This window comes from Neomonachus schauinslandi, chromosome 5 (assembly GCF_002201575.2).
Source record: "Neomonachus schauinslandi chromosome 5, ASM220157v2, whole genome shotgun sequence".
Lineage (NCBI taxonomy): Eukaryota > Metazoa > Chordata > Mammalia > Carnivora > Phocidae > Neomonachus > Neomonachus schauinslandi.
In genome coordinates, this window is record NC_058407.1 from 98,402,656 (window position 1) to 98,413,397 (window position 10,742).

Genomic DNA, 10,742 nt, shown 5'->3' on the forward strand with positions numbered 1-10,742 from the left:
TGCCATATTATAGCAACGATTTTAATGTGTAAAATAATTCTGAATTCTTACTATAAAAATATTTGGCTAAAATATGAAACATCTTTGCAGTAAAACTGACAACACAACCTAAGTTAAGATTTCAGAAATGTCTCCTGGAAAAAATGGGCATGTTTCCTTTTGCCAGATAAAGCCACAACAGTGAAAGTTAAGGTGCCATAAATCAGACAAAGCTGGAAAGCAACATCATCTTCTTAGAACAGTATGCAACATGGACTTCCTCCCAAACAGACAACCACTTAATGACAATGACTTACTACACACAGGAAAAAGAGAACATGTTCTTCAGAAGGAAATGACATCACAAAATAATTCTTATAAACAATCCTCTTCTTAAAGTCTTGAACAGCTTCAGAGAACATCATCACAAAATAGGTAGAGGCAATTCACATAACCTTAAAGGATTCCTTTATATTATGATGCCCTCCTTAAATAGAAACACACTTCAAATATAAACACACTTGTAAAATTCTGATTCTCTTAATCAAACATTTGTTTACCACCACACTCAGCTGCTAGAGGCGCTTGGATGCAAAGGTTTAACTCGTGCTAATCTGGACAAGCCAAGGCGGAGACTCTGACTTGGAGACTTAACAGACACCCCTGCCAGGGGGCTCTTCCTCCTGCTGCAGCCGCTGCTTCCAGATTCCGCTGAAAGAAAGCATAGCACCTGCTGCTGGCGATGTTTGAAATCTCTTAACAAAGATCAACTTCTAAGACAGAAGATGCAAAAGAAAAGCAGGTGCAGATTACTGTAGTATGTAAGTTCTATCAAGCCATAAACAAGATCAAAAGAATGAACAGTATTAAAGGGCAGAAAGAATACAGTACTGCCTATTTTCAAACATGTTCAGAAGGCAAGTTAATGGCACCAAAACTTTAAGCACAAAAGCTGAAACAGGTAAGTTGGGAGCAAGTAACATTGGTTTTAAAGGCATGAAGAACTGCATGCGGTTATAATTTCTAAAGTAGCAGAAAAATCCAATGCATTTTTTGAAAATGCTGCAATTTTTACATATACTCCTTGAATCTATTTTTTCAAATATTAAATTATTGTAAATGTGACAAATATTCTTTTTATTTATTTATACTAGTTTAAGTGACATCATATGGTATTTGTCCTTCTCTGATTGGGGGTGGGAGTGGATGGGTGAAATAGATAAGGGTGATAAAGGGGTTAAGACGTACAAACTTCCAGTTATGAAATAAATAAGTCACGGAGATGAAAAGTCCAGCATAGGGAATATAGTCAATAATATTGTAATAACGTTGTATGGGGATAGATGGTGACTATGCTTATCATGGTGAGCACTTAGTAGTGTGTGGAACTGTTGAATCAATATGTGCCTGATATTTTACAAGATGAAGTAATTAAGAGACATTAAGTAATCATGCAGTTTCAGACTGCCATCTTTTTTTAATAATACTTTTTATTTATATTTCAAGTTTTATTTAAATTCTAGTAACACATAATGTAATATTAGTTTCAGGAGTAGAATTGAGTGGATTCATCACTTACATATAACACCCAGTGCTCCTCACAACAAATGCCCTCCTTGATGCCCAACACCCATTACTCCATCCCCCTACCCATCTCCCTTCCAGCAACCCTCAGTTTGTTCTCTATAGTTAAGAGTCTCTTATGGTATGCCTTCCTCTTTTTTTTGCTTCCCCGATGTTCTTCTGTTTTGTTTCTTAAATTCCACATATGAGTGAGATCATATGGTATTTGTCTTTCCCTGACTGACTTATTTTGTTTAGCATAATACCCTCTAGTTCCATCCAAATGGCAAGATTTCATTCTTTTGGATGGTTGAGTAATATTCCACTGTATATATATATACCACATCTTCTTTAACCATTCATCAGTTGATGGGTATCTGGGCTCTTTCTGTAATTTGGCTATTGTGGATAGTGCTGCTATAAACATCAGGGAGCAATACAAAAATACTGACTCAGACTGAAATCTGTCTATTAATACCTAGTTATCAGGGGGTGACCACTGTGGACCAATCAAGAAATGTCAGTGAAGGGGCGCCTGGGTGGCTCAGTTGGTTAAGCGACTGCCTTCGGCTCAGGTCATGATCCCGGAGTCCCGGGATCGAGTCCCTCATCGGGCTCCCTGCTCAGCGGGGAGTCTGCTTCTCCCTCTGACCCTCCTCCCTCTCATGCTCTCTGTCTCTCATTCTCTCTCTCTCAAATAAATAAAAAATCTTTAAAGAAAAAAAAAAAGAAATGTCAGTGAAAAGAAGTAAACCAAACCTGAGTAGATTTGAAATGACTTAGAGAAGGAGAAGGACAAATGAGGAGAGACATACCAGAGGGAGGAAAGTGGACAGAGAGAGGCTCTGACAGAAGACGACACACATTGTGTTTAAGGAAGAAAAATGGTATCAATCTCCCTGGACTAGAGGGTTCATGTGGTTGGGTGAGAGGAAGTGGATAAAGGACTAGTTAGGAAGCCACAGGTGCTTTGGGGCATGAAATGAACAGGGCCTGGACTAGGTTTTTGGTAATGTCAAGATAAGTGAAGGTCAAAGAATTCTTAAAGCATCAGTGAGGCTTGGCTGTGGAGCAAAAACAAAGGAAGAGAAGTCAAGTCTGCGAGGGCATTTGTTAAATGCTGGAAGCCCTGTGTACAGGTCCCGAGGTTTCAGACTGTGACCAGCGGGTCTTGAGCAAACCGATTTGTTGCCAAAAATAAATATCAGGAATGTTAAATGTTAACACTCTTTGACACTGTAATTCCACCACTAGGAATTTGTCCTAAGAAAATAATCAAGGATGTGCCCACAGATTTCTAAAATAAGGACGTTTGTGCTTATTGCAACCTTATTTATGACACTGAGAAAATAAGAAACAATCTAGATGCTCAGTATAAGCATGTAAGTATAAGGGAATGACATATGATGAATAAATGCAGCAATTAAAAACCTTGGTTTTGAAGAGTACGTAATAATTGTGTTAACACTTACAACTAGGGAAAAACATCTGCCACCGATAATTTTCCAAGCCCCTGCCCTTGATCAATAAATATGCCATACCTGGTGGGATCCACTTAGGTTTTCTGCTTTCAGCTGAAGGGCTGCATATTTGTAATGATTTCCTAGTGGCCTCTGAAGAAAGAGAAACCTTTTTTGGTGAAGGCTGAGATTCTGATTTCACAGCAGCTGGAACAGAGTCTCCTGAAGTCACTTTAAAAAAAATAGAGAGAGAGAAAGAGAGAGAGAGAAAGTAATGAGCACTGGGTGTTATATACAACTGATGAATCACTGAACTCTACCTCCAAAACTAGTAATATACTCTATGTTAATTAACTGAATTTAAATAAAATTTTAAAAAAATATACATAGAAAAGGTTTTTCACAGAGGAAGATTAAGTCTAGCACATAGGTGTAAAAATTATAAACTTACATAATCTTATAAAAATTAAAAAGGCAGTATCATAAATTTGGAAAATTCTCATTATACACAAACATTCACTGAGAGCCTAAGAATAGCCATTTTTACGAGCATTTGTAGGCAAGGCAGTGTGGTAAGCATTCCACACACACTACCTTTAACTCTCAGAGCAACTCTGATACAGATATTGCTATCCACACTATCAGATAAGGAAACAGGCTAAGCAATCTGCCTGTAGTCTGATAGCTGATAAGTACCTGAGCCAGGATTAGGAACCAGGTCCAAAGTCTATACCTGTAGCCATGACATAACAGTGTCTCATCAGTACATGTCAATGAGACAATATATTAGGCTCTAGGGTTACAAAGAGTATAGCTCATGGATCTTGTTCCCAAGGAACCTAGACTCTAATAGAGTTCAGTCACTAGACTAGTAAAAAGCTCAGGTCGTGATCTCAGGGTCTGGGGTTAAGCCCTGCATCGGGCTCCCTGCTCAGTGGGGAGCCTACTTCTCCCTTTCCCTCTGCTGCTCCCCCAGCTTGTGCTCTTGCTCTCTCAAATAAATAAATGAAATCTTTAAAAAAAAAAAAAAAAAAAGGAAGGAAGGAAAACCAAAGAAGCCCAAAACATGTGGCAAGAGGGATCTCAAATCAAAGACTAAGTCAAGATTGAAAGCAAGAAATGAGAATCATGCAAACTTCCCTGTTCGTTGTCTGGAAAAAATGTGGTCCAGTGGCTAGAGCTTGGGCTCTAAATGGACAAACCTGGGTGCAAATTCCAGCAGCTCACATAATTAGTTGGAAGAATTCCAACAAATTCTTTAACCTGAGCCTCAGTTTTCTCACCATAAAATGCAGGTGACCCTAGCTGTCTCGGAGGGGGGCCGTCAGTGCTGCAAGAGGGAAATTCTAGTAAGAGGTCCACAGGCAGTGGGGCTCAGAACTCTCAGCTGCTTTTCTCCCTTCCCCACCACCCCCTTCCTTCTGTGTATCTTAGCTAGAAGTGAACACTGGCAAAATGTTAGGGAGAACAAAGGCAGAGAGAAGAAAAACACATTAAATAAACCAAATACATTCCCTTTATAAAATTAAGTGTTTTGGACTAGGCTTACCCAAAGTATCACATTTGGATTTAGGTTTCTTCTCCTTCTTTTCAACTGGGGATTTTACCTTCACTTCTTTCTTCTTAATTTCTTTCACTTTATTTTTTCCCATAGTGAAGTCTTCGTCATCGTCTTCACTCTCATTAAAATCAGAGTCATCCTCAGACTCTTCACCTAAAACAGAGGATTACATACTTGATCTTTGTTCTAAAAAGTGAGGCTTCCATGTATACCTGAAACTAATATAACTTTGTATGTCAATTTACTTCGATTTTAAAACAAAGTGAGGTTTCTATTGCCTCGACTTTACAGCCTTTGCACTCGATTCTTGGGCACCTCGTGCTATGCTATGCCACTGCAGGACTGAGAGCATGGTTGCCTGGGTTTGAATCCTGGCCCCTCTGCTTACACTTTGTGTGACCTCAGACAGGCCGCTCACCTCACTGTGCTTAAGTTTCCTATGTATAAAATGAGGATAGTCATAAAGCCTACATGAGAGGGTTGTTGTGCAGATTAAAGGAGTTAATATAGGTAAAGCATTTAGAATAACATGTGGCCAAGAGCAAGCAAAACAGAACTGCTTGCTCTTACTATTATTATCATTATAATTTCCCATCAGTAATCTTTACTTCCAATTTTTCCAATTTAACTTAGTAACTTTTTAAAAGAATAGTAGGGCATAATATTAGCAACTCCTTCAAAACAAGGACCTTGCTGGTAATAATAACAGTATACTTTCCTTTAATCACATAAACTTCAACATTCTAGAATAGAAACCCATTGGGAATCGAGAAGAGACTAACCATACCACAACATATTAACTGATAACCCTATGTATGATTTCATTTGGGACACACCTTTCATTTCCCACAAGCTCTTCTCTGTATATGAGACGATACAAGCTAGTGAGGTGATATGTTAAGTAGCTACAGCTGCTCTGGCAATCAACATATTTCACACAGCTGAACAAATAATCCTAAAATTTGTATGGAACCAGAAAAGACCCCGAATAGCCAAAGGAATACTGAAAAAGAAAACCAAAGCTGGTGGCATCACAATCCCGGACTTCCAGCTCTATTACAAAGCTGTCATCATCAAGACAGTATGGTACTGGCACAAAAACAGACACAGAGACCAATGGAACAGAACAGAGAGCCCAGAAATGGACTGTCAACTCTATGGTCAACTAAGCTTCGACAAAGGAGGAAAGAATATCCAATGGAAAAAAGACAGTCTCTTCAACAAATGGTGTTGGGAAAACAAGAGAGCAACATGCAGAAGAATGAAACTGGACCATTTTCTTACACCATACACAACAATAGACTCAAAATGGATGGAAGACCTAAATGTGAGACAGGAATCCATCAAAATCCTAGAGGAGAACACAGGCAGCAACCTCTGTGACCTTGGCCACAGCAACTTCTTGCTAGACACGTCTCCAAAGGCAAGGGAAACAGAAGCAAAAATGAACTATTGGGACTTCATCAAGATAAAAAGTTTCTGCACAGCAAAGGAAACAGTCAACAAAACAAAGAGGCAACCCACAGAATGGGAGAAGATATTTGCAAATATCTTATCAGATAAAAGGCTAGTATCCAAGATCTATAAAGAACTTAGTAAATACCCAAAAAAGAAATAATCCAGTCAAGAAATGGGCAGAAGGCATGAACAGACACTTCTCCAAAGAAGACACACAAATAGCCAACAGACACATGAAAAAATGCTCCCCATCATTCATCATCAGGGAAATACAAATCAAAACCACAATGAGATACCACCTCACACCAATCAGAACGGCTAAAATTAACAAGTCAGGAAACAACAAATGTTGGCAAGGATGCAGAGAAAAGGGAACCCTCTTACACTGCTGGTGGGAATGCAAGCTGGTACAGTCACTCTGGAAAACAGTATGGAGGTTCCCCAGCTATTGCACTATTAGGTATTTATCCAAAGGATACAAACATAGTGACCTGAAGCGGTACCTGCATCCCAATGTTTATGGCAGCAATGTCCACAATGGCCAAACTATGGAAAGAGCCCAGATGTCCACTGACAGATGGATGGATAAAGAAGATGTGGAATATTACTCAGCCACCAAAAAAAAAAAAAAAAAAAAAGAAATCTTGCCATTTGCAACGATGTGGATGGAATTAGAGGGTATTAAGCTAAGCAAAATAAGTCAATCAGAGAATGACAATTATCATATGGTGTTACTCATATGTGGAATTTAAGAAACAAAAAACAGAGGCTCATAGAGGAAGGGAGGAAAAAATAAAACAGACAAAATCAGAGACAGAAAAAAACCCTGAGAGACTCTTAACTAGGAAATAAACTGAGGGTTGCTGGAGGGGAGGTGGGTGGGAGGATGGGGTATCTGAGTGATGGGCATTAAGGAGGGCACATGATGTAATAAGCAGGGGTGTTATATAAGACTGATGAATCACTGACCTCTACCTCTGAAACTAATAACACAGGATATGTTAATTAATTGAATTTAATAAATTAAATTTAATTTTATAAAAGAATATCTGATAGTTAAGCAATGATTCTTCTGTTTTGGGAAAGGCCAGGGGAGGGGAGTCAGAAAGCCATGTCTTATAACTAATAAATTCTGAATACTAAGTGTAAGTAAGGAGTAGTACTATATTCATAAAAACTTTACATTTTTTTATATTATAAAACAGTACATGCTTTTTGCAGGAAATATAGAGCACACCAAAGAAATATCAACACAAAAGAAAATCCACTCTTAATCTCGCCACTCAGAGATAACCACTGTTATGCTCAGTGTATATAATATTTACCTATCTGTAGGAAATAATAAATTTTATATAAAAAAATACATAAACATTTCCAAGCATACACAATAGACAATAATAAACTACCACTCAGACTCAATATTCATCAATATTTTTCTACATTTGTTTCATCTCTCTCTTGTCTTCTCTTCCCCTTCCTCCTTGGAGTATTTTAAAATAAATCCAAGGCATCAGCTCATTACACTCCTAGATACTTCAGAGTACGTCTCTAAAAAACCTGGGCTTTTTTTTTTAACACAGCAATGTCATTATCATATCTTATAGTATCAACAACAGTTTCTTGGCATCACCTTCTATCCAGTCATTATTAATCAAGTAGGGGAGTTTCTCCAAAATTTCAAAATATAGACTCTTGGAGGACAAAACCTCCTATGTTTCCAACAGTTTTGGTAGTGCATGTATTCTTTTCTTGGCTTGAGGATAAATGGTAGGAGCTGACTAAACTCTATTTATCAAGCTTTTCTAAAGATGGGGTCCAACTGATCATCATCAGTCAACAAAGAAAGTAGTTTAAATAATTTGGTGGTGGGAAGACAGAGCTCCCAGAATCCCAAGTCATTAACACACCATATTGGCAAATCTGGAAGGCCCAAACAATGGGGTTATGGATTCTGTGAATCTTCAGATGTCCTTAAGAATTCTTAAGTCTTATGTTCTCAGTGAGGGGGAGGAGCAAGATGGCAGAGGAATAGGAGACCTAAATTTCATCTGGTCCCAGGAATTCAGCTAGATAGGGATCAAACCATTCTGAACACCTATGAACACAACAGGAGATCGAAGAAAAGAATAGCAGCAATTCTCTGAACAGAACAGCAACCACTTTCTGGAAGGTCTCTTTTGATTTGTTTAGTGTGTATTTTTCTGGGGTCATTGTTACCCTGTTAGCATTTTGTTCTCTCATTCATCTATTCTCCTCTGGACAAAATAACAAGACGGAAAAAAATCACATCAAAAAAAAGAACAAGAGGCAGGATCAACCGCCAGGGACCTAGTCAATACGGATATTATTAAGATGCCAGAACTAGAGTTCAGAATGATGATTTTAAAGGTACTAGCTGGGCTTGAAAAAAGCATGGAAGATATTAGAGAAACCCTTTCTGGAGAAATAATAGAACTAAAATCTAACCAAGTCGAAATCAAAAAGGCTATTAATGAGGTGCAATCAAAACTGGAGGCTCTAACTGCTAGGATAAATGAGGCAGAAGAGAGAATCAGTGATATACAAGAACAAATGATGGAAAATAAAGAAGCTGAGAAAAAGAGAGATAAACAACTACTGGATCATGAGGGCAGAATTCGAGGGATACGTGATACCATAAGACAAAATGATACCATAAGACAAAACAATATTAGAATAATTGGGATCCCAGAAGAAGAAGAAAGAGAGAGAGGGGCAGAAGGTATATTGGAGCAAATTATAGCAGAGAACTTCCCTAATTTGGGGAAGGAAACAGGCATCAAAATGCAGGAAGCAGAAAGAACCCCTCTCAAAATCAATAAAAATAGGTCAACACTTCAACATCTAATAGTAAAACTTACGAGTCTCAGAGACAAAGAGAAAATCCTGAAAGCAGCTCGGGAGGAGAGATCTGTAACCTACAATGGTAGAAACATTAGATTGGCAACAGACCTATGCACAGAGACCTGGCAGGCCAGAAGGACTGGCATTATATATTCAGAGCACTAAATAAGAAAAATATGCAGCCAAGAATACTATCTCCAGCTAGGCTGTCATTGAAAATAGAACGAGATAAAAAGCTTCCAGGACAAACAAAAACTAAGGGAATTTGCAAAAACGAAACCAGCCCTACAAGAAATGTTGAAAGGGGTCCTCTAAGCAAAGAGAGAGCCTAAAAGTAACATAGACCAGAAAGGAACACAGACAACAGTAACAGTCACCTTACAGGCAATACAATGGCACTAAATTCATATCTTTCAAAAGTTATCCTGAATGTAAATGGGCTAAATGCCCCAATCAAAAGACACAGGCTATCAGACTGGATAAAAAAACAAGACCCATCGATATGCTGTCTGCAAGAGACTCATTTTAGACCCAAAGACACCCCCAGATTGAAAGCGAGGGGGTGGAAAACCATTTACCATGCTAATGGACACCAAAAGAAAGCTGGGGTGGCAATCCTTATATCAGACAAATTAGATTTTAAACCAAAGACTGTAATAAGAGATGAGGAAGGCACTATATCCTACTTAGAGGGTCTATCCAACAAGAAGATCTAACAATTGTAAATATCTATGCCCCTAACATGGGAGCAGCCAATTATATAAGCCAATTAATAACAAAATCAAAGAAACACATTGACAACAATACAATAATAGTGGGGGACTTTAACACCCCCCTCACTGAAATGGACAGATCATCTAAGCAAAACATCAACAAGGAAATAAAGACTTTTTTTTTTAAAGATTTATTTATTTATTTATTTATTTGAGAGAGAGAATGAGATAGAGAGCATGAGAGGAGGGAGGTTCAGAGAGAGAAGCAGACTCCCTGCCGAGCAGGGAGCCCAATGCGGGACTCGATCCTGGGACTCCAGGATCATGACCTGAGCCGAAGGCAGTCGCTTAACCAACTGAGCCACCCAGGCACCCGGAAATAAAGACTTTAAATGACACATTGGACCAAATGGACTTCACAGACATATTCAGAACATTCCATCCCAAAGCCACGGAATACACATTCTTCTCTAGTGCCCATGGAACATTCTCCAGAATCGATCACACCTAGGTCACAAATCAGGTCTCAACCGGTACCAAAAGATTGGGATCATTCCCTGCATATTTTCAGACCACAATGCTTTGAAACTAGAACTCAATCACGAGAGGAAAGTCGGAAAGAACTCAAATACATGGAGGCTGAAGAGCATCTTACTAAAGAATGAATGGGTCAACCAGGAAATTAAAGAAGAATTTAAAAAATTCATGGAAACCAATGAAAATGAAAACAAAACTGTTCAAAATCTTTGGGATGCAGCAAAGGCAGTCCTAAGAGGCAAGTATATAGCAATACAAGCCTTTCTCAAGAAACAAGAAAGGTCTCAAATACACAACCTAACCCTACACCTAAAGGAGCTGGAGAAACAAGAGCAAATAAAGCCTAAACCCAGCAGGAGAAGAGAAATAATAAAGATCAGAGCAGAAATCAATGAAATAGAAACCAAAAGAACAGGGCGCCTGGGTGGCTCAGTTGGTTAAGCGACTGCCTTCGGCTCAGGTCATGGTCCTGGAGTCCCGGGATCGAGTCCCGCATCGGGCTCCCTGCTCGGCAGGGAGCCTGCTTCTCCCTCTGACCCTTCCCCCTCTCATGTGCTCTCTGTCTCTCTCATTCTCTCTGTCTCAAATAAATAAATAAAATCTTTAAAA

General features: G+C 38.8%; 1 protein-coding gene across 2 annotated transcripts in view; it reads right to left on the reverse strand.

Moving 5' to 3' along the window:
• Window positions 1–452: 452 nt before the first annotated feature.
• RAD51AP1 (RAD51 associated protein 1) overlaps window positions 453–10,742 on the reverse strand; it is a 25,321-nt gene continuing 15,031 nt past the window's right edge. For both annotated transcript variants that reach the window (XM_021690683.1, XM_044914956.1), the window contains 3 exons: window positions 4,552–4,716; window positions 3,084–3,233; window positions 453–690 (listed from right to left, as the gene is read on the reverse strand). In XM_021690683.1, coding sequence (XP_021546358.1) covers window positions 548–690; window positions 3,084–3,233; window positions 4,552–4,716 — 458 coding nt within the window. In that variant the 3' untranslated portion in view covers window positions 453–547. The remainder of the gene's footprint in view (window positions 691–3,083; window positions 3,234–4,551; window positions 4,717–10,742) is intronic.